The 23,106-nt window shown below is 48.3% G+C and overlaps 2 protein-coding genes across 5 annotated transcripts; one reads left to right on the top strand and one right to left on the bottom strand.

Moving 5' to 3' along the window:
- Positions 1 to 532: 532 nt before the first annotated feature.
- POLR3GL (RNA polymerase III subunit GL) lies at positions 533 to 17,083 on the bottom strand. The gene is made up of 8 exons (XM_027616512.2): positions 16,959 to 17,083; positions 11,042 to 11,209; positions 10,604 to 10,733; positions 9,707 to 9,775; positions 9,319 to 9,375; positions 9,006 to 9,079; positions 8,761 to 8,874; positions 533 to 8,463 (listed from the first exon to the last, which is right to left on the bottom strand). The coding sequence occupies exons 2-8, from the start codon at positions 11,165 to 11,167 to the stop codon at positions 8,377 to 8,379; spliced, it is 657 nt and encodes a 218-aa protein (XP_027472313.1). The 5' UTR covers positions 11,168 to 11,209; positions 16,959 to 17,083; the 3' UTR covers positions 533 to 8,376.
- Positions 16,998 to 22,325, top strand: ANKRD34A (ankyrin repeat domain 34A). Of its 4 annotated transcripts, none has more exons than XM_027616499.1 (2): positions 16,998 to 17,131; positions 19,869 to 22,325. In XM_027616499.1, exon 2 carries the CDS (start codon positions 19,985 to 19,987, stop codon positions 21,476 to 21,478), a length of 1,494 nt encoding a protein of 497 aa, XP_027472300.1. In that variant the 5' UTR covers positions 16,998 to 17,131; positions 19,869 to 19,984; the 3' UTR covers positions 21,479 to 22,325. The 4 variants fall into 4 exon arrangements, with proteins under 4 accessions (XP_027472300.1, XP_027472288.1, XP_027472280.1 ...); XM_027616487.1 differs by lacking the exon at positions 16,998 to 17,131 and adding an exon at positions 17,231 to 18,929; XM_027616479.1 differs by lacking the exon at positions 16,998 to 17,131 and adding an exon at positions 19,137 to 19,312.
- The last annotated feature ends 781 nt before the right edge of the window (positions 22,326 to 23,106 follow it).

Raw genomic sequence — 23,106 nt, 5'->3', positions numbered from 1 at the left:
AGTGATGGTCATATTGAACAGTGTAGCAAAATCTGGGAAGGAAGGAAGCTATTTGCTCAGAGGAAACTCATCCTTCCCCTAGACCACAAAAGACTCCACTCAGATGTCCTTTTACCTTTTACACACAACTTCTGCCTTACTCACGACATTTTCTGCATATAGGCTCCTTTAAGTACACTTCCTTGGGTACTGGCCTAGCTGTTTCTCCACTTAACTGGGTAGATTTGGGGTCACCCTTTCCCGTGCTCTTCTCATATGCCTTTTAATTTTTTTAATAATTTTTTAAAAGATTTTATTTATTTATTTGAGAGAGAGAGAATGAGAGATAGAAAGCATGAGAGGGATGAGGGTCAGAGGGAGAAGCAGACTCCCCGCCGAGCTGGAAGCCCGATGCGGGACTCGATCCCGGGACTCCAGGATCATGACCTGAGCCGAAGGCAGTCGCTCAACCGACTGAGCCACCCAGGCGCCCCTGCCTTTTAATTTTTAAAGAGCCAAAATCTACATGTGCAGCCATTAGAGGACATCCAGTTCTTAGTATCATTTATTCATTAGGTCCAATCTGGTATACAAAGATCTGAGAGAAGACAGCAAGAAAACAATCTAAAGGGCGAAAAGAACTAGAAAAGGTAAAATTAACAAGAAAAGGGCAGGTACTTCCACAGCCAGGGTCCTTGGCTACCTTGATTCCTCTGAACAGACTGAAAATACAAGGGTGTGATTTGGGTTGAGCCTCTGGGAGAGAGAAGTGTGGAAAGATCTGTCCGAGCACCTGATCAACAGAAATAATCACGTAGGAGCTGAAGGGTATGGAATGGGGTAAAGGAGTGTGTTTTGCCCAGTTCTCTCAACAGCCTACAGACCCCTTCCTAGCGCTTTCCGTGGATTATCTGTCTCTAGGTGACGGAATACATAAGGCAGATAAGGAAAATACTTTACTGACCCTCCGATGGCTGGAACCCCTGCCCCAAGTACCCTGACCTCAATAGTTCTGGACTAGAAGAGCAGACATTTTTGTCTCATTCTCTATTCTTACCGCTCATCTACCCCCATTTCCAAAGTTGAAAACCACCACCTTACAGAATGGCTGCAGATCCAGGGCTCTAAGTCCTGGCGCAATAGTCTAGAGCCTAGAAAAAGTTCAGCGATCAGCCTTCCTATACTATTAAGGAGAAATAATAGTGTGGTGTCAAACTATCTAAACCCCAATCCTAATTCCACCATTTAACAAGCTGTTCAAGCTTGGGCAACTTGTTTAAGCCTTCAGAGCTACAGTTTGATATATGTGAAATGGGGGATAATAATAATACCTACCTCAGAAGACTGTTGTGAGGGTTTTAAAAATAAATGTGAAGTGTTAGAACAATGGCAAACAAGTGCTTGTTACCTAAAATAAAAGAGGAGGCCTACTGGTGATGGGTATTAAAGAGGGCACGTTCTGCATGGAGCACTGGTGTTATGCACAAACAATGAATCATGGAACACTACATCAAAAACTAATGATGTAATATTATGATGGTGATTAACATAACAATAAAAAAAGAAAGACAGTAGCAAGGGAAAAAAATCCTCCCAATTGGCAGAGTTTTGGATGGTGAACCCGGTTGTCTACTTATATGGGTAGAACAGTGTTATCCAATAAAAATATAATGTGAGCTAGAAAAAATAAAAAAAGAGGAGGCCTATCCACCACCACCTTGACTAGTTCAGTTCCAGGCATGTCTTCAAAATTGTTCTTCCTCTGTGACCTAGCAGAAGTAGGGCCATTCTCTCTCTGCTCCTCTTGATTCCCTTCCTGTGTTAAGGGAACAAAACAGTCTGAGAAGAAGTCCCTGTATGGCAGCTGACTCAGCCTGGAGTTAATTGTGGTAGGGGAGAGGTTGGGACTCCCATCTCCAGACCAGGACAGGCCCTCCGCACACTGCCAGCATCTCACGGCACAGCTCAGGGAGCCCTAGAGTTTTCTCTCTCATACTCCCAGAGTGCTTCACAGGCCTCTGGATTAACCCTGTCACCTTCTGGAAATTAAATGAGCTGTCTTAACTTTTCAGTATACAACTTCAGGGGAAAGCTCCCCACCACTTAGAGTCATAAACTGGGGAACAGGGAGTGCTGGGCAAATGATATGACACTACAAAGAACTCTCAGACTCCTTATTTGGAGGTAATACATCTCATTCGATTTTCTTTCCTGCAGTGGACTAGACCGAACGGCACAAAAGCTGGTGGTGAGCCCTCTGTTGAGGCCCAGTTTAGTTTATTTTGGCCATTTCTGTCGTGTCTTGACCTTTCCCTTGGCTTGACCCTGCTGTATTCTTTCCTGGGCCCTTTCCGTAAGGAGAAAAGAATGAACAGACCCCAAAGGCTGGCATTTTTCTGACTCCCAGCTGATTGGTCATCTCTAGGCAACAGGAGTGATGGCAGGAGGAGGAGAACAGAATGAGCGTGGGTCCAGGGTTGTGGGTCTGATGTGCCTTGGGTCGTGAGGTGTCAAGCAACGTCTCATTCTTTGTTGGGGTGATGGAAGTGCTAACTACCTCTCTAAGTCAATCAAATGGTCAGTAAACAGGTTCTTGGAAATGTCCTGGCAGGGCTGGGTGCCCAGCTTGGATATTTTTAACTTTCTGGACAGATGGACAGAGGAAGGATTTCAGTTGTTGGGAGGGGAGGTGGGGGTCAGGGGCGTGAGAATTATGTTTCCCTTATACGGTTCTGTGGCAGAAGACCCTCCTTCTCCACTTCATCTGTCTAAATGCTGACTTCCTCCTTCATCTACCCAGATTCACAGTGAAGCCTTCCTTTGTCTCCTGTTCTCCCACTTCACTCCATTTCTGGTTTTTCATGCCTGTCTTATCTTCCAACTCTAAGGAGACTTTGCTTTCTGTTCAAGACCCCGAGATCTTTTTAGCTCCATATCCCGGTAGATCAAGGAAAGGGTGGTAAGGCTGTCGCCAATGGCTGCTTTGCTTTTCTTGGGGAAAGAAGCCTGTCAGTGGCACCCAGAGGCTTCTCTTCAGTCTTAGCTCTTCAAGCTATCCTGTAGGAGAGCTCCAAATTCCCTTGCAACTTCACGCACCTCACTGCCCTCAACTCTTGGGAACAGAATTTGAGATCCTGAAAGCCCAGATGAGCCTCATATATCTTTGGAAAGTAGAAGAAATACTAGTTGAGGTCAGGGGCAGCAAACCAGGGGGCCATTGGTGGAATCAGCCTGCAGACATTTCAAAACCTGTACAGTTGCTTCCTAAAAATTTGAATTGGTGGTAAAGATTTAAAAACCAGATTTCACCAAAAGCTACTGTTCTGGCTTCTCTTAAAAAGCAATTACATTTGGTAACAAGCAGTCCCATTCCTTCGTGGTGTCCACCTGCGAGAGCTGAAGGGCTCTCATTTGCTAGCTTCTACCACTCCCTGTTGTGTCACACTCTCCTGCTTCACCCCTCTATACCTGCCTGACTCCTGTCTGGTGTTCAGGTTCGTCTTAGGTTGTTTCCTTTAAGGAGAGCTTCTCAAATATCTCCTCTGCAGGACCCCTAAGATCAGGAGAATGAACCATTTTCCCCAGGACTTCTGGAACACTCCAAAGTCACCTGTCAGAAGCCAAAAATGTTGTTGAAGTACCTATTTTATGTTTAAAAAGTGCAAATTTCGATTTATGCTGCACAGTATACTTGTGCAGCTTGCATAAAAATAATTTTATCTCCCTCCACCAAATCTTAAAAGTAAAACTGAAACGCCGGAAGAGGTACTGTGTGTATTCTGTAAGTCCAAAACTTCCACACTACATCACCCATAAATAACCCGAGTTAGGCACCACAATGCTCAAGATGCAAGGCCCAGAGAGACACGGAGAGAGAGTCAACAAGCGGAAAAGAATATGAAAGACACGAAGAATGAGTGAGTGATAAGCTCTTTCTGGCCCCGAGTCACATCTCCTGACCTGGTCCAGTCCGGCTCCTGGGAAATTTGTAGACATCTCTGATATCTCTGGACAGGTGTTAGAGTGGTGGCTCAGGGTGAAAAGCAAAGTCTCAAAAGAGGAGCCAGGCCAAGTAAGGGAGAGGTGAGGGGCTGAGGGCAGCCAAGTATGGTCAGAGGGGAAAGACTGTCGAGGGGCCAGGAGAGAGGCTTGGAGACAGGAAGCGGAGGGTGGAGAAAAGGGCTGGTCAGCGTTTGCCCTTTCTCCCACTGAGCCCACCTTTGTCTCACTTCCTCTTACCTCCCCTGCCTCAGAAAAATGAAGTAAAAGAGTTGCCTCGACCTCCTTAAATGAGGGAATCTTCTTTCCAGAATGGCTACATCTCCCACCGTAGAAGAGCAGAAGGGGGCTGAGTACCAGGGCTCCTTTCCCTGTCCAAATGGGATTTCTTCCCTTCTCTCCCCGAGAGAGGCTATACCCCAGATCTGTGTCCCTGACTTGGGTGAGCTTATTCCCCCATCCTCTGTGGTAAGGCAAAGACAGGTCTAACGAATCTCCCTCCCATTCCAGTGCTTTCAACGCTGCCCTGAATGTAACAAAGAATGTCAAAGACAGGATTTGGATATTTTTCACTAACCATGTATACCAAGAGAAATGGAATCACGGGATGGGGAAGATTCAGGGAGAGGCAGGGGTCCAAGTTTTGGGAAGCGCATCTCATAGCTGAGGATCCAGGGAGGAGGAGGGGTTTGAGAATGGGGAATAGTCCCAGACCCAAAGGTCATGGCCACATAGCCTCTCCCTGCATTGGTCAGGCCTGGGTCTGAGGAATCCTTGGACCTAAAAAAGGGTCTTAAAAGTCTTGGGCCTTAGCCTCTCAGGTCCTGCAGTTAGGGCTGGATCACCGTCTTCCCACTGAGTCCCATTAGGGTGGCCGGGGGAACCTCCCTTCCCTTTAGGATACAAAACAGCAAATTAAGTTCTGTTGGAGATAAAGCAAAGGCCTTTCTGAGGTGATCCTAGAACTTCTTATTTTCAGCTCTCTGGTCCCAAATGACCTTGAGGAGATAGTGAGGCTCAGCAAGGGAAAGGTCAACGGAGAAGGGGTTACCACTGGTCTGGCCAGATCAGCTAACTGGGCTATTCTTGTCTAGCTCAATTCTCTGTCCTCTGGCCAGACATGATATATGACGGGAGATGAAGAAGCACCCCCCCCACCCCCCCACTAGCCCCTTCCTCAGTCAGCATCTAAACTGCTTGATGTGAGTCCTGACCTGCAGATTGTGACCTTGAACTCTGATGCAGGGGCTGTCACCTCTTTTGATAGTTGATAGAATTGCTGATCCTCCTGCTACCGGGGCTGAGGCAGTTTCTTGGAAAGGATTGGCTGCATGCCTGAGGTATCTTTAGCTTGCCCAAGCTGTAAATAGGTGGGGAAATCCAGAAGATGGAATGAGTTCAGCAAAAGCTGGGCACGTCCTGACCTTTGTTCTCAAAACCACTTAGTGGATCCACTGTGGGTGGATCAACGTAGGCTTGAAGGCTTCCTAGTGGATCTCTAATCCAAATTCCGTCTCAACTGAGGCTTGCAGACTTGTCATGATTTTCCCAAGGGCCCAAGGCTGTGGGGTGGTGAAATTCCGTAACCCGTAACTCCATAAACATATGCCCATAGCTAGTGCTTTGCTCAGTTGAGATAGCAGCCCTTCCCTTTGGCTCAGTTCTCAACCAGCCCCCGCCTACAGGCCACCCTTCCTTCCTTTCAAAGTTCAAACAGCAATAAAAATGAACTGAGGGAAATCATTGTCTCTTCCTCACTAAACCATGGGTGCCCTATCCACCCGATATCTGACCTTCCAATTGTCTTGGGTCTCCACTCCCAATCTTCTAAATAACATGTTGCATCCAGGTTTTCCATTCAGCTGTCCCTCAAACCACTTGAGTCCCTGTGAAGTTTGCAAGACCCCACTCTCAAGCTTCCTGCCCAAGGTGGGAGGGGACCAGAAGCTACAGATGGAACATATAGGGTAGGGAGGGGTAGGATTCTTGCCAGAGAGCAAGCTGTTCAACATAAGCAGGCCCTGGCAGGCAGGTAGCACAGGGCTGAGTGAGCACCGTGTGGGTCCTCTCTAAATGTTTGCAGACAGACCCTCAACCTCTAACCTCTCAGGTGGTCCTCCAGAGAAATAAGCAGTTGTGACTGGTTACTGGACCTTAGGCTTCAGCCTCAGCCTGCCCGATGGAACCTATGGAAAGTAGGGGAGAGGTCAATGGAAACAGTCTAACTCTGCCTGGAACTGTTCTGGAATCTGGGGAAGCTGCTAGATCCCGTGTCTCTGGCTTTGTTCAGCAAGGTCACCTGCCAAGAGCGGCAGGACGCCAGATAGGAAAGAATCCAAGAATCCAAGCATGGTCTGATCTTTCCAACGCTTTGTTTTTGAGGCAGTACAACTGAACCCAAGTGGTCATTCTAACCTTTGCCTTCCTTTCTCCCATTTCATGGGAAAAGATGTATGTATGTAGTGGTGGGAGCAGGAGTGTGTTCCAGTCCTCCTCTACTCTCTGTCTAGAATCTTCTTTGTTCCCACTCTTTTAAGGTCCCAGGGATTTGGGGGGATGGCTGTGCCCCCAACATAGACACAGATATAGTTGATCAGGTGAGGACTGGTATATGTTGGGGAGGGGGACAGGAGGCAAAAGGAGATTTTTCATTTGTTTCTTTTGCATTTTGTTTCTTGCTGATTTCTCCACAGCCACAATCACAGGCTAAAGTCTGACTACGGGAAACCCCAGTGACACGTCCCACAGCCCCTCCCCCACCGTTCCACGCACTTTACACTTTGGAGAGCTAGAAAAGGAATTACACCAATCACCACAAAGTGCTCAATAACTCTGGAATGTTCTCTTTCAATTCCTGCTTCCTACTCTGTTCTCTTGGCTGCCTCTACCTTAACACCTATTACCACAGCCAAACCAGGCTTTCAAGGTGCTTTCCCTCAATGAAGTCACAGTCCCTATTCATTTTTCACAATGGGGTCAGAAATATCTAACACGAGATTGCCAGTCTCTATCATCTGCTGCAGTATATGGAATTCAGTCTGCCTGCCTGAATGTGTTTGGAGAATTTCTTGAAGGTTCTCTTGCATCCCCGCTTCATGACTTCCAATGTTTTAGTAGGGTCGCTATGACAGCATCCCAGCTATCTGTGCCTGCCTCCTTATTCAGTCCCTATTCTGGACACGCAGCTCGCCCGTGACTGTTGCATGCCAAGTGGCTGGAACCAATCAGCTCATCGAGGGCTTCCTTGGAAGCCAATCAGAGCCTAGGGAAGTGACCTCACCCCAGGGAGAGCTGTGTGGGCGAGAAAGCATCTCTCAGAGCTGAGTGTCCCTAAGTCACTCCCCTCCTCCCCACCCTCCGTACTTCCTGTAAAGCAATACCGCCTACCCCCTCTACTCCAAGAAGGGAGCGAGAAAGGCTACCTAAATTCCACAAAGGAAGAACCAAAAGGGAAACTGCAACTCAGCCACCAAAGCAGTTTCTGGAAGTGGAGAATGGGGGTTCCCCTTGCACAGACCTATCTTTCAATGTGGGGTCCCGGGGGGCCTGGAAGAGGGTGTGTGCTGAGGAACAATCAGCACCTCCTCCCTACTCCCTCCCTGCCCCTGGCTTTCTTGATTCTCTCTCACAAAAATAGCTGTAATCTTTCCTTGTAAACAAGGACAAGCTCAAGGTCAAGTGTGGGAAAGAGAGAGCCCGTGTCCTTGTGAACACATGTGAAAAGAGACAATCCGTGTCCCGTGGCCTGAGGACCAGAGGCTCAGAAGCCAACCGGTCTTCAGGACATGGGCTGTTCTTCTCTACTCCTCACTCTGAGCAGCCTCATAGATGAGTTCCTGAATGTTCCCTGGCAGGGCTAGAACGGAAGCACGTGTCTCACCATTACAGTGGGAGGGAAGGGGTAAAGGACAGGAAGGCTGTAATCCCCAGTGTGTCACACTGGACTCTGATGGGTAAGGAAAGAATGGCTGAGCTAGGCACTCCCTTTCTTCCTCCAGGCCTCTCCCACCAGGCTTCGCCCTGCACAGAGAGGCAGATAAAAACATTTTATTTAAAAATATAAAGCTGGCCTTACTCCTCCAAACTGCACACACCCCCAATTATCTTTCACTGTACAAAAGTGGGCGGGGCTTATGTATAGCTCTCTGGGCTCTAACAGCACCAGTGTTTCTCTGACCCTTCTTTCTTTCTTTCATGCAATTAACATTGTATGTTAACATTGGTCCTTGGCCCTTTACGGGAGCTATCTGTCCTCACTGTCCATTTCTATCTCCAGGGCCAAACAGTTTATCTGGGCTCTAAGCAAATGATTTGCCTGCCCACAAAACCAAATAATAGGGACAGTTACTCTCTGTATCTTAAACCAAAAAAGATCCAAAGGTCCAGGGTGCTGCTTTGTCAGTATATAGCCTCATCCATATTGTCATCACTGTCACCCCCAAAGTCCTCTCCGTTGTCAAAATACGACATGATGTAATCAGTTTCCTGAAACAGAACAAAAAGAAATCAAAGTCAGGCTTGCTTTCGGCCTTGTCCTTTCTCCCGGTGTGTCAGGCCCCTCCCCTCCCCAGGAAACCATCCCAGGCCTGGGAAGTCCCTTTGGCTGCAGTTTGCTCTTGAGAAGAACCTAGGGACACGTGAAGTGGAGGGCATGATCCTCCAGGGCACATCTCCTTCGGCTCTCCAACCCTCTAGAGGGAACGTCCCTGGTGCACGGAGTTGAGACCCCCAGAGCTGATGAGGAAGAGACGGGAACTGAGGTTGGAAGGAGAGCCCTTTCACCTCTTCATGTTCTTCTTCATCATACTCCTCTTCTTCTTCCTCTTCCTTCTCTTCTTCTTCTTCTTTCTCCTCATCTTCCTCTGAAGTCACTTCTTCCTCCTTTTTCTCCAGGGTCTTATGCGGAGATGAATAGAAGGAAAAACTCAGACTCAGTTCAGAGAAGGGAAAGGATGAAGCACACATGGGCCTAAGGACAGGGCACGGGTCTGGGGTCCAGGTGGCCTCTGTGCACATTTCCTCCTTACCTCTAGTTTCTGTATTGTTTCTTCCTTATCTTCTGTGTTCTTAGGGGGCCTCTTGGGAATCAGGATGGTGGTCCCTGGTCAAGGAATCAAAAGGTGAACCATCAGAGAGCAAACTTCCTTATTAGCCTTCTACCCCACCCTCTCTCAGAGATGATGTTACTCTGCTGCCCTCATGTGGCCACCATGGCATCCAGCTACAATACTGCGTAGAGTGGGTAGGAACTGGGAGGGCAGGCAAGACCACCCACAGCCTCTGGCCCTCCAGCTGATGAAGGAAATCTCTCTTCTGCCTCCTTTTCCCAGATAGACTCACGTTCCTTTTGTAGCTTCCGCACTCGGATCTTTAGCTCCCGGGGTAAACGTCGCCAATCTGGGAACAGCGGGAACGTACAAGTCAGTAAGACCCTGTCTGGGGTCTCCTATGAATAATTGGTTTTAAAGGAGAGGTAAGAGACAGGATAATGGTGAGGAAGGAAGGGGTTGGGTCAAAGTCGCTTAGAACAAAACTGTGGCTTGGATGCCTCTAGGAAAGTGGGGCTATTTAATAGGTTTTCAGGGAGAGTCGGAGAGTGTTTTGGAGCACATCCAGGGCTCCAGTTTGTACATACTGAGTAGAGTGGAGGGAGGAACAGAGAAATTGGTGGCTTGTGGCATCTCGAGGATTTAAAAAAGGGCAGTCAATGAAAGGGCCCATCACCTACCAGGGTTCCAATCGATGGCATTGTCAATCGGCCCTGACATCTGATATTTGTCTGAGTAACGCTCCACATCTGAGGGGTCAGAGGCCAAGGGTCAAAGTTTTATCCTTTCAGAGCCCCGGAACAGGGTTGTTCCTGAGGGCCCAGCCTTCTCAATACTCAGGCATTGTCTGTTCCTTCACCCCAAACCCAGAACCCAGGGGGTCAGCTTCCGTGAGGACCGTGAACACTGTGCCACCCCAAATTTTTGTTTTTGTCATCTCCCTTAACCCGAAGGGTTAACCCACATTCAGAGGTAGTGTGGTACATTGGAAAGTATACTAAAGAGCAAGAGATCAGGGTTCAAGTCTTCCCTTTACTCTTTGTTAATGGGGCCACCAGGCAAGTCTTTCATCCCTCTGAGCTTCAGCTTCTAAGGCTTCAACTGGAAAGCACTGTTTGTCAATACACTCAAACACTGCACTTCCACACCAGCTGGTAACTATCCACTATCCCAGGCCTCCCAATGACTCCCCTTCTCTGGATCCTCTTGGTCTCCTTGGCCTCTCCAGAATCCTGCTAACCTTAGGAGGGCTTCTCAGACACCCAGCATCAGCCTCCCTTCTGATTGTTTGGTGCCTGTAATATCGGACCTGTTAACTATGTTGATATATCCCATTCAAACCTATGAAATGAGCACCGTGAGGCTTAACCTCTTACTATCTCCAGACTGTTGTGAGACTCAGAACAAACCACAGATACTAGACTGCATTTCAAAGGCGGGGGTAATTGTTATGATCTCCCCAGCTAGACAGTGAGCCTCCTGCGCCTCTCCTGGCCTCTCGGGCCCCCAGTGGTGCCGTGTACAGGGCACTACTCATGGAAAGGCGCTCAGAACATGATGCTCGCATTCCAACTGACCTCTCTTGGGGACAGCTGGCCGGATGAAGTAAGGGAGCTGCCTCATGGCCCCTCGTAGCTCCTGCTTCAGCGCCAGGACATACTCCCCTTCCTCTCCTGAGGGCAGGGGCACTGGGCGGAACTCCAAGGGCTAAGAAAGTGGGGCAGTGGTCAGTCCAGGGGAAAAAAAAAACACTAGAGTACAAACCTAGAAGGGTCTCTCCCCCCAATTCAATCCAATGCTCCCACTGACCAGAGGGCCAAAGAAAAATGGGGGGAGCAATACAGCATTTGGAAAGCTGGGGAGCTGGGAGTGTAAGAAACTACTTTGCCTGGAAAATATCCCATGAGTTGGAAGCACAGAGACAGGCAGGGGCAAGATGAGTGTTATGGTGGCCCACGAGGAATCCAGGATCACATACTGTGAGCCAGGGACACACAAGGGGGACAGACACTCACAGGGAAGAGTGGAGAAGGCTGCAGGGTGGGTGGGGGCAGAGCATCCCCCTTCCCAATGCCCACAGCCTCCATGTTGAAGGTCAGCTGGCCCCGGCCACGACCCCGGCCCCCACCCCGACTGGCCATGGTGGAGGGGGCCTGGGTATTCAGTGATCCAGTGAGAAAAACCTGATAAAGACAAAAACAAAAAGAAAAGTATAGTAGAACGATGGGAAGCCAGAGAGGTACAAGGCACTCAATCTTTTCTCCTTAGGACCCAAACAGCCAGTGTAATCCAACAAATTTTGATGGGGAAGGCATTGTACCAGGCAGGGTATTTCTGGAAATACAGACATGGATGAGACACATCCTGTCCCAACAGGACAGATAACTGCAGCATAGTGTAACTGTAGAACAAAAGGGAAAGTGGGGGTGCCTGAGTGGCTCAGTGGGTTAAGCGTCCGACTTTTGATTTCGGCTCAGGTCATGATCGCAGGGTCATGATCTCAGGGTCGGGAGATGGAGCCCCGGCATTGGCTCTATGCTCAGTGGGGAGTCTGCTTGGATTCTCTTTCTCCCTCTGGCCCCCCTCACTCTCTCTCTTTCTCAAATAAATTTAAGACGGGGGGGGGGGGGGGGGGGGGGAGGGGGAGAGTGATTAGACCCTTGGATAAAACTTCCCTCCCTCCCCAGATAATGTGGTATTTGTCAGCATCTGCATATCTCCACAGAATCTCTGAATTCTTTCTCTCCCTGACTTTCCACACCCAACCAGGCCCCAGGGCAATCCAATGCAATGACTTTCAGCAAAACATTCACTAAGCATCTACTATGGAAAAGGTAGTGTGCCAGGCACTGTGGGGGCACAGGGATAAGTCATTAGTCTCACTGTCAGTGGTGGGAGGTAGGAGTGAGGAGAACCATTACAATCAATTTATTTTTTTTTTTTTTAAATGCAGCTTAGAAGCATGGAATCTTAGAACTGGAAGGGCTGATAGAATTACCTAGTCTAAATTCCCTCCCAATGCATGTTATTAGTCATTTAAATTCCAGTGGCATTTCCTGGAGAGAGGGTGTCCATTCTCTCCCAAGGCAGCCCATCCCATAGTGATCAACTCTGACGAACTGAGAGTTCCTTCTGCTACTGAACTGAACTTTGCTTCTTGTCATCAATCTGAAGGGGCCAGTCAGAGGCAGATAGGATGGAGGATAAAGTTATCAAATGAAAATGAAACTTGCAAGAAATGATATTCCAGTGACAAAGAGCACATCTAGCACCCAGATCTTGGTTTCTAATACCATTTTCCAACAAAAGGAACCAGGGCTTCTTGGAGAAATGGCTGGTTCTAGGGCTGGGGCAGGAAATATATAATGTGAGCTGGAAGCATCTTCTAGTGCCAGAAAGCAAAGAAGCACTCAAAACAACAACACACACACATAAATTGGTGGGGCTATGTCAAAAGGGCATTAAGAGTCAACCGAAAGAGCTCCCAATGGCCAAAACTGGAAAAATTTGAGCAATAAAATAAAGTAGTATTAACTCCATAGTATAAAACAAGTATCCATGAGTCCACACTGATATAAATAAATGATTAAATAAGTTAATACATGGGGGGAAGACAAACCTCTCATGTAGAATTCCAAATAAATTATGTAGACTCCACCCTGAAGAGGGGGAGTATAACTTTCCACTCCCTAAGTGTGGGCGATATATAGGGAATTTTGTCTAATTCAACTTAGGAAAGGGGAGAGTAACTCTACAGTGGAGAACCTGGACAAACACTACCTCAGTCTGGTGACCAAGGTCAACATCAACAATATTAAATTACATTGCTAGTAAGGGTACGTACCCTAAATAAGATGTGAGAAGGGAGAAAGCTAGGAAGACTGCGATGGTGAAAGGAAGCTTGATGAATCACAAGGTCTCAAGTTTGGCAGAGCGCTCAGAAATCATGTATTCATTCATTCAACAAATAATTATTGAGCATTTACTATATGCCACACACTATGCTAGACAACGGGGATTATAGTGAATCCTCTACTTTAGACATGCGTCCTTCCTCTGATAAACTGTATTTAGTAAATTGTTATACAGTTTCTATTTACACATCTTTACTAAGAGGACTCCCTATCTTCACTTTGCAAGTTATTCCATTTTGGGATATTTGCTCTTCAATTAATATCCAACAAATACTCTAAACAAGAAATATATGGCTCAACAAAATGCCCTAGCTGGTGAAAAAAAAAAGATTTAGAAATATGTATAAGGTCATCTATTTTGTCAGACACACACATACACATTGTTTTATATGCACATACACATTTATGATGAAAAAAAAAAGTTGTTCTTGAAGGATACACACCGAAAATTAATGTTGGCTAATTTGAGGTGATGGGATTTGTGTGGTTTGGGGGGGGTGGTTATGGGTATTTTAAAGTTTGTTTTCTATACTGAATAGGTATTGCTTTTTTATTAAGAGAAAAATAATAATTGAAAAATTAAAAATATAGCAACAGAATAGTAGATGAGATTAATAATATGTAGCAGGAAGGAGAGGGTAGAATATGTGTGTCTGAGGAATTTGGAAAGTTTAAGATTCAACAAAAAATGTGAGGAAAAAATGGCTGTTAGTTAACAGATTAAACTGTGATCTGATTGAAAGAACATATTAGGGGAGAAAGGATGTCTCATGGACACTAGAGAAGGAGAAAGAATTTGTGAGCATGTCTTCAGGCCCTTTCAAGGGAAAGGACACGCGAACCTACTGGTTTAGGTAGTCCTGACAGACACAGTTCTAGCAGTGGGGATGGGAGCTGGTTTGATCGCAAGGCAGTAAGGAGTCAAGAAAAGGTTGTAAGCTTTGAGGTTAGACAAATCGAACTCCACTTCCAGACACTAACCAAGTAACCCCCAAGGATATGGGGTAAAAGGAAGACAAAATTTTATTTAATTGAGGCAATAAACTGGTGGTTGGAAACTATAAACCATCCATTTCTACCCAACTCAGGTCAGGAATCTACAGTGTGTCTCTTCTTTTGAAGATTGTGATTGAGTCTAAATTCTTGAGGATATGTAGGGCCTCCCACAATCTGGTCCCAAACTGCCTTTCCTTATCGTCAATCCTCCCTAGAGCTCATCCTTGTACTCTCCTTCCCCCAAACAACATCTCAGATACCTGATACTCGCTCTAGTAACTGTATTGTGGTAGAAATTATTAAGAAGCCAGTTTCAACAAAACACACAGAAAAACCATTACATCAAATTTCAGAAAGGCAGTACATGTAGTGGTTAAGAACGTGGATTTGAGGGCGCCTGGGTGGCTCAGTTGGTTAAGCGACTGCCCTCGGCTCGGGTCATGATCCTGGAGTCCCGGGATCGAGTCCCACATCGGGCTCCCTGCTGAGCAGGGAGTCTGCTTCTCCCTCTGACCCTCTTCCCTCTCGTGCTCTCTATCTCTCATTCTCTCTCTCTCAAATAAGTAAATAAAATCTTTAAAAAAAAAAAAAGAACGTGGATCTGAATTCCAGTTCTGTCATTTCCTAGCTACACAACTTTCAGCAATTAATTTAATATCTCTAAACCTGTTTCCTCATCTATAAATGGGAATAATAATAATAATAAAAAACCATCTTAATTCATTCAACAAATATTTACTGAGTGCTTGTTATATGCCATGAGAACTCATGGAAATTCAAATGAAAAAAAAATCATACCAATAGAATAACTGTGCAAAGGACATGAATAGGCAATTGACAAAAGAATGATTAGTAAAACCAGTCTTCACTTATCAAATTGACAAAGACTTAAAAAATAATCAGACTGCCAGTTTTGTTCTGTTTTGTTTTTTTGAGATGGGCACTCTCATACCTCATTGGAAGGATTGTGTTTATACACAGTCTGTCAGGGGAGCAATTTGGCCACTTGAATCAACAGCCTCTTAAATCGTCATACCCTTAATCCAATAATCCTACTTTAAAAAAATCTATCCTGAAGAAATAGTCAGATATGTAAGTACAAGGATGGTCATCATAGAGCTATCCATGGTAGCTAAACTTCTGAAACAACCTAAATGGTCCAACGAAGAATGAATGGTCAAAAACAATCAAATGTCCATTTTTGACCATTATGTAGAAAGAAAAATGACTTCAAATAATACTTAAAAGCAAAAAAAAAATGTTCACAATATAAAGTGGAGGGAAACATGATATAAAATTGCATTTGTTGTATAGCCTGATTTACATAATATACACATACACATATATACGTATATATGCAGAAAAGAAATTGAAAGGATAAGTATTAAAGTAACCTGGGTGGCTCAGTCGTTGGGCATCTGCCTTCTGCTCAGGTCGTGATCCCAGGGTCCTGGGATGGGGCCCCGCATCGGGCTCCCTGCTCTGTGGGAAGCCTGCTTCTCCCTCTCCCACTCCCCCTGCTTGGGTTCCCTCTCTCACTGTGTCTCTCTCTGTCAAATAAGTAAATAAAATCTTTAAAAAAAAAAGTAAAGTAATAATAATGGTCATCACTAGATCATGGTCATGAAATAATAAGCATTTTGATTTATACCTTTATGTGTTTCCAAATTTTCTAGAATAAATGTATATTACTTCTTTAATCAGAAGCCAAAACAGATGGTTTTATTTTTAAGAATGCTACTGGAATTCAAATCCATGTTCCTAACCAGGACAGCTCCCCCTTTTTTACAATGAAAGTGAGGAATGCATTTCGTTGAGCTATATATTTGTTTAGAATATTTGTTGGATATTAATTGAAGAACAAAGATCCAAAAATGCAATGACCTGCAAAGTGAGATAGGGAGTCCTCTTTAAAATAGAAGCTGGATAACAATTTACTAAATACAGTTTATCAGAGGAAGGATGCATGTCTAAAGTAGAGGATTCACTATGATTCCCATTGTCTAGCTTATGTCTGGCATATAGTAGGTGCTCAATAAATATCTGTTGAATGAATGAATGAATGAATACATGATTTCTGAGGGCTCTTCCAAACTTGAGACCTTATGATTCATCAAGTCTCCCCTTACCATCCCAGTCCTCCTAGCTTTCTCCCCTCTTGACTGTGGGAGCAATTATATTACAAACCACTAATTTAAGAGATCTTAGTTAGATATTGTATTGTATTGTAATTTGTCTTTTATTAATTGTTCCCCAAATATGTTAGGAGTTTAAATTCTGCCTTCCCAATCAATTCTATTCAATTAACCTTTATTGGGCACTTCATATTAAGTACAAGAACATGCCTACAAAACCTTATATTCTCAGAAGAAGAGAAACATTAGAGAGCGCACTAAGGGCTGTAATGGAGAGGTATGCATAAAATACTATCGTCAGACTGGGGAACGGTTAATTCTGAAAAAAAAAAAAGAAAGAAAAGAAAAGAAAAGAAAAGAAAGAAAGAAAGAAAGAAAGAAGAAAGAAAGAAAGAAGAAAGAAAGAAAGAAAGAAAGAAAGAAAGAAAGAAAGAAAGAAAGAAAAAGGAAGGAAGGAAGGAAGGAAGGAAGGAAGAAAGAAAGAAAGAAAGAAAGAAAAAGAAGAAAAAGATAGTCCAGGAAAGCTACAGGTAGGAGGTAATATTTCAGCTAAGTCCTGATAGATAACAGGAGTTTGTCAGACTCAGACAAGGGAATAATACGAATAGATTCGGGGGAAGCTGATGCCATAGCAAAGAGTCAGAGATACAAGAGTGCTTTAACGTCTCTCCCCTATGCACGAAAGAAAACTGCAGTTCTCTCGTATACAATCAGTACAGCAATGGGAGCCCTGAGGAGAAAGGGAAAGAAGAGTAGGAAACCAGAGAGGGCTAGATCCAACAGGCTGCCGGAAAGCGTTGTCTATCTATCTCGCAGCTCGGCCCTGGCGAGCTAGTTCGGGAGTTGTGGGACAGAACCAGGTCAGAGCCACCAGGACGGAGCCTTACCTGCTGCCCCTCCCCGGCGCGGAGCTCATGTCGCAGCCAACTTGAAATTTGCTGGTCTTCCTCTAGCTGCTGGCGCTGTAGGTCCGCCTCTCAGAGCTCCCCATTGGTGAGTTCTCCTGGCCAATCTAGGAGAAGAAGAGGAGGGAGATCCGCCCACTTGAAGCCGAGGAGAGGTAGGGAGGGGGAGAGTCAGCCGGAACCCAGGCTCGGGAAGCCCCGCGCGGCACGAAGGGAGATGGGGTTGGAAAATCAATCAGGGGTCGGTTATTTCCGACCTTATCTCAGATGGGGGAGCTCCTGGCTAGCGAGAGTCCACAGAGGGAACCTGACACTTAGATCTCACCGAGGGACTCTGTTGAGGAAGCTCCCACAGATAAATGAAAGTGTTGTTCGTTAGGGATGAGTCTTTTTGGGACTTGGGCTTCCCAGCCTGGCCCCTCCATTACTCCAACCTTCCCTCTAGTCCTACACTGCTTCCCTCCAGCACCACCAATGAATACTTCTTTTCTATTTTCTTCCCCACCCCACCCCCCAAGTGTTGCTGCCATGTCTGTGAGATGGGAGGAAAGTTTGAGGAAGGAAGGATTAGGAATCAGAGAACCAGAGTTGGGGAGGCAGGACAGAAGCCCAGTGTTTCCTGCATTTTCTATTGCCTTCCAGCTCCTTCTAGCCCTTGGTGAAGGGGGGCACGGTGGCGAGGGTGAATGGGGGGCAGTGGTGGAGAGGAATCCTACTTTCATACACACACACCCCACAAAAACAACCCCAGAAATAGAGGGAAAGAATAATTCAGAGTGGTGACAAAACCTAGGAGTTAGTCAGGAAGACTATCCCACATGTCAGAGAAAATGGCCCTGGGAGTGAAGCCTCTGGACGTGGAAGGCTGCAGGTGTAGTGGCAAGACCCGCAGTCTTTGGAATAGGATAGAAACAGAGCTGTGAGGCTTTGGAGAACTTGCTTAACTTTATTAAGTCTCAGTTTCTTCATCTATATCAAGGAGATTCCTACCTTACAGCATTGTTCTGAGGATTTGAAATAACGTATGTGAAGTACTTAGCATATAGTTGGTGTCCAACAAACGGTAGCTAGTAAAAATGGGTAGGTTCTCTGCAATATTTCTCCCCCTCCTTCTCCAGAAACGTTATTTTTGGTATCTTGTGTCTGGTGGCTTCCAGTCTGAATTATCTCAGGTGAGTTTTCCAAATCCTTGGGATTTTTTCCCCTCATCTTCCACTTCCCCTCATGCCTTCCAGCTGGACACAAACTCCTTCCTAAAATATGCAGATGGAAGCTATGGTAACCATGGAGACAGGGCAGGTGGCAAGGAGAGGCAGAGACAGGCAGCAGAGAGACCCATTATGATTGCGACAGATAGGCAGAGAGAATACTTAGGGAGCGATTGGACAGAGACCTTCAACAACGTGGAAAAATAATGAGTCTAAGCAAGACTGAGTGTCAAGAGATGCAATGAGAAAGGGATGTGTTACAAGGTTCACTCTTCTCTCTGCCCCTTTTCTCTCTCCCTCTCCCCCTCCAAGAATATGGGGAGGAAGGCATCTGGGAATGCCACCTGGTGTAGCTAAAAATGACCCAGTATATCCACTCTCCTCATACTTATCTGAGGTCTGTACAAGGGATCTGAGGTTCAAGTTTATCTGTGCTGTGTGTTCCGTTTGGGCGGAGATGGAGTGAGGATGTACCGCTGCGTCTGGCTCCAGCTCTCCCTGACATGTAGACTACAAGGAGGCAGCCAGATCTCTTGCTCTTTCTGCGCAGTATGGACTCCGGCTGTGGATCCCAATCTCCTCTCTCCACCCCTCTGCACAGTGTGCCATGTGCTGTGTGTGGCAGGTCAGATCTGGCGCCCAGAGGCGCATAAACACATCTAGCGCGGAGAACGGGGTTCTGCTCAACGAAGAATTGGGATGGTCCCAGTCTGGGTCGCGGAGGAGTCTCCTAAGAAACATTTAGGTTTGTTGGGGCTGAGGGGAGGTCGGCTAAGCAAGAGAAGTCAGGATTGGAGCCTCTAGGTTTTGAGGCTTTATGTGTGCATGGGTGGGGGAACAGTTTGGTGCCCGACGCCCCCACCCGCAGAGACTAGGCTATAAATAGCAAGGCAGAGCTCCGCCCCCCGCCCCCCCCCCCAGCTTCTCTCCTCCGGAGCCGGCGCCTTGCCCGGGGCGCACCGGGAGGAGGGACCAGGATCCGGTGCCCGGGCGCAGATACTGACACCAAGGGAATCCGGGTGCCCCTCCCCACGCCATGTGGGCCCCCGGGAACCCAGCTCCGCCACCTAGGCTGCCCCATGGCCCTGGCCTCAGTTCTGGCCCGGCGGAGATCCTGCGGACATTCAGGTATCTATTTAGGCGCACAGCCTGGGAGGGAAAGAGCAAGGAGTGATGGGGAACATAGCAGGGGCAAAAGAAACCCCCAATTCTCCCCCCACCCGTTTTAGGTCCCAAATGCAAGCTGCTTCCCTCCCCCCACTCAATATTTGGGGCTGTGGCAACCTAAAAGAGGTTAGGAATGGGAATTATGTGTGTGAATGTATGGGTGCATGTGTGTGGGTGGGTGGCGTTCAGCATCCTAGAAAGGGGTATTCCAAGTGCGGATAAGAAAAGGGGGATGCTGGAAAGGTCTGATAAGCCGTGGGGTGAGAGTGGGGGTGCGGTATTCCTGCGCGTGCACGTACGCATTTGCACGCGCGCTCGTCCTTCAATGCGGGTGCACCCTTCCCACCTCCTCAGGCATGCGCTGGGGGGAGGGGGCGGCTCAAAGGCATGAGTTAGAGGAAGGACTGTGTGCCGTGCCGTGCCATGCCGTGGAGATCTCCCCACGCCGTCTCCCTCCACCGGTGCCTCAGTTTCCCTGCCTGAATCCGTCAATAAGATCTCTCTCTCTTTCTCGCAGGGATTGGCTTCGCCACTGAGCCCTCAGGCCTCCGCCAGCCACCACCCCCACGCCCCTAGACATCCTCGGCGGGCCCCAGTCCCGGCTCCACTGGTGCTCTCGCCCCTGCCGCAGCTATGCTGCACACCGAGGGCCACGCTCTTCTTCGGGCCGTGGGTCAGGGTAAGCTACGCTTGGCCCGTTTGCTTCTGGAGGGAGGCGCCTACGTGAATGAGGGTGATGCCCAGGGGGAGACTGCGCTAATGGCGGCCTGTCGGGCCCGTTACGACGACCCCCAGAACAAGGCGCGCATGGTACGCTACCTCCTGGAGCAAGGCGCGGACCCTAACATCGCAGACCGCCTGGGGCGCACCGCGCTGATGCACGCCTGCGCCGGGGGTGGGGGCGCCGCCGTGGCCTCGCTGCTACTTGCTCACGGTGCAGACCCCTCAGTGCGCGATCACGCGGGCGCCTCGGCGCTTGTCCACGCCCTGGACCGTGGGGACCGCGAGACCCTTGCCACGCTGCTGGACGCCTGTAAGGCCAAGGGCACGGAGGTCATCATCATCACCACCGACACCTCGCCCTCGGGAACCAAGAAGACTCGGCAGTATCTCAATTCCCCACCGTCCCCGGGGGTGGAGGACCCTGCTCCCGCTCCTCCCAGCCCCGGGGTCTGCACGTCGCCTTCCGAAATCCAACTGCAGGCTGCAGGAGGAGGAGCAGGACGGGGATCGCTATCCCCTCGCGCTCAGGAAGAAGAGGAGAAGCGGGACGTATTCGAATTTCCTCTTCCTAAGCCCCCTGATGACCCCTCCCCTTCTGAGCCGCTCCCCAAACCACCCCGTCACCCTCCAAAACCACTCAAAAGGCTCAACTCCGAGCCCTGGGGCCTCGTGGCTCCTCCTCAACCGGTCCCACCCGCGGAAGGGAGGCCGGGGATCGAGCGCCTGACCGCGGAATTCAACGGCCTGACTCTGACCGGTCGACCCCGTCTTTCCAGACGTCACAGCACGGAAGGTCCGGAGGATCCGCCCCCGTGGGCGGAGAAAGTGACGGGTGGGGGTTCTCTCTCTCGCCGAAACACTGCGCCAGAAGCTCAGGAGTCTGGTGCCCCTTCAGGTCTGAGGCAGAAACTGAGCCGCATGGAGTCGGTGGAGCTCGATACCCCCGGAAATATTTGCCCCGACTCGCCGGAGTGCAGCCGCTTGTCCCTGGAGCGCCGGCGATACAGCGCCTCCCCGCTGACCCTCCCTCCAGCCGGCTCGGCTCCCTCCCCGCGCCAGTCCCAGGAGAGTCTGCCAGGGGCTGTATCTCCGCTGAGCGGACGGAGGCGGAGTCCCGGGCTGCTGGAGCGGAGGGGCTCGGGGACGTTGCTCCTGGACCACATCGCGCAAACGCGGCCGGGTTTCCTGCCTCCACTCAACGTCAGCCCCCACCCTCCCATCCCCGACATTCGCCCCCAACCCGGAGGTCGGGCGCCTTCGCTGCCCGCCCCTCCGCAGGCGGGCGCGCCAGGCTCTCCCAGGACCAAGCGCAAGTTGGTGAGGCGCCACTCCATGCAGACTGAGCAGATCCGCCTGCTAGGGGGCTTCCAGAGTCTAGGCGGGCCAGGGGAGCCAGGGCGCTGAGAGGAGTGAGAGGAACCAAGGAGGGTGGGGATCAGGACCTTGATGGGACAGGTGGGAGAACCAGCTCACACACACACCACGGACATCGGGGTCTTTTGCCTGTGCTCTTGGGCACCGTGCACGCACACATGGGTAAAAAAGTGTCCACAAGCACAGTACTCTTATTCGCAGGGAAGGGTAAGTACTCTCTCTACTGGGCATATAGACACGTGCATTCATGTCCTGGTCACTTCACATGCATATGGGAATACTTGTGTACCCATCCATAGGAATGGCACACACAGGGCCACTTGTGCTAGGGCCCCAAGTGGGTCCCAAAGTCACTTGCATTTGTTCAGAAGCCGTAGGGAACCCCTACTTATGGATAGTCTCCAATCTCTTTGCCCTTTTGCAGAAGCAATCCCCTGCTTTCCATGTATGCCCTGCAACACAGCCCGTTCACGACTTTGCACACTCTGCCCTCTTCCTGGATATCCCAACCCGTTGTGTAGGTCTTGCTTCTCTCTCCAGGCCTGGCTCCTTGTTCACACCGTGCTTCCAGCCCTAACCACTTTTCAGGATATCTTCTTCACCCTCCTTGGGGTTTTCCTGCAGCAACCCTCAGCTTCAGTTCTGCTGCTGCCCTTCCTGCTCTCAGCTTTACTTCTCAACTTCCTGCTTTTTATTCCCACCTTGTTCCCCCAACCAATACAGGAGGTTGTCTCATTTTCCCAGGGAGTGGGTCATGGGCTCTATGCTGCTCTTCTGTCTGTCTGAGCTTATGAACACCCCCCACAGGTAGAAGTGGGGAGTAACCCTAAATCACTCCTCTCTCCACTTGGCAAATCAAATAAATGTGTTCAGAAGCCTCTGTTTTGTCACTTCTGCCTGAGGGTGTGGGGTACGGGGAATGCGGAATGGGGAGGGAGGACGATGCTCACTAGAGCTCTAATGATCTAGGGGATGCTTAGAGGTTCCAGTCACCTTCTTTGCAGGAGACCAACTGACCAGCTGTGGTTGCAGAAGAAAAGACAAGTGTCCTGTGTCCTGAAGGTCTTAAGGCATTTGACAGGCTTTCATTCGCTCAGTCTCCCCTATGTCCATCCTCAAATTCTTTAACTTAAGATTTCTACGAAAGTACCTCCTACAAAAATTACCTCGGTCCACTATCAACAAATAGATCTCAGTAGATTGACTGCCCCTCTTTCAAGCTTCTTATTTTGTGACCATTCCCGGTTATTCCTTGGGGTTCTAATTTTCATCTCACCAGGTGCATTTCATCCATTTTTTTCTACTTTTTTTCTACTTTCTACTTTTCTACTTCCTACTTTTTAAAAAAGTTTTTATTTATGTAATCTCTACACACAAAGTGAGGCCCGAACTCACAACCCCGAGATCATGAGTAACATGCTTTTCTGACTGAGCCAGCCAGCTGCCCCCATTTTTTTCTACTTCTGACTTTTATTTCCCCATCCTGAGCCACGGCACAGTGGGGAAAGAGAGAGAGAGAGAGAGAGAGAAGTAGTATAACTTCACCTAGGTAAGAATGGCATGATGGTCAACTGACAAAGGACGTGTCGTGCGTATCTGTGTGCATATGTGTGTGTAAGAGTAATCGGAGGAACCCAGCCTGACAGGTTATGAACAGG

Source organism: Zalophus californianus, chromosome 4, assembly GCF_009762305.2.
Source record: "Zalophus californianus isolate mZalCal1 chromosome 4, mZalCal1.pri.v2, whole genome shotgun sequence".
NCBI classification, from domain to species: domain Eukaryota; kingdom Metazoa; phylum Chordata; class Mammalia; order Carnivora; family Otariidae; genus Zalophus; species Zalophus californianus.
The sequence above is the reverse complement of the archived record's forward strand: the minus strand, read 5'-3'. Positions and strand labels throughout refer to the sequence as shown.

Bases quoted from the DNA above. Each gene is read 5' to 3' on its own strand.
- POLR3GL (XM_027616512.2), bottom strand. From the start codon at position 11,167: ATGGCCAGTCGGGGTGGGGGCCGGGGTCGTGGCCGGGGCCAGCTGACC. The intron at 10,734-11,041 runs GTGAGTGTCTGT...CCACTTTCTTAG, and splicing joins AGCCTTCTCCACTCTTCCCT to CCCTTGGAGTTCCGCCCAGT. The intron at 8,875-9,005 runs GTAAGGAGGAAA...TCTCCGCATAAG, and splicing joins AAACAATACAGAAACTAGAG to ACCCTGGAGAAAAAGGAGGA.
- ANKRD34A (XM_027616499.1), top strand. From the start codon at position 19,985: ATGCTGCACACCGAGGGCCACGCTCTTCTTCGGGCCGTGGGTCAGGGT.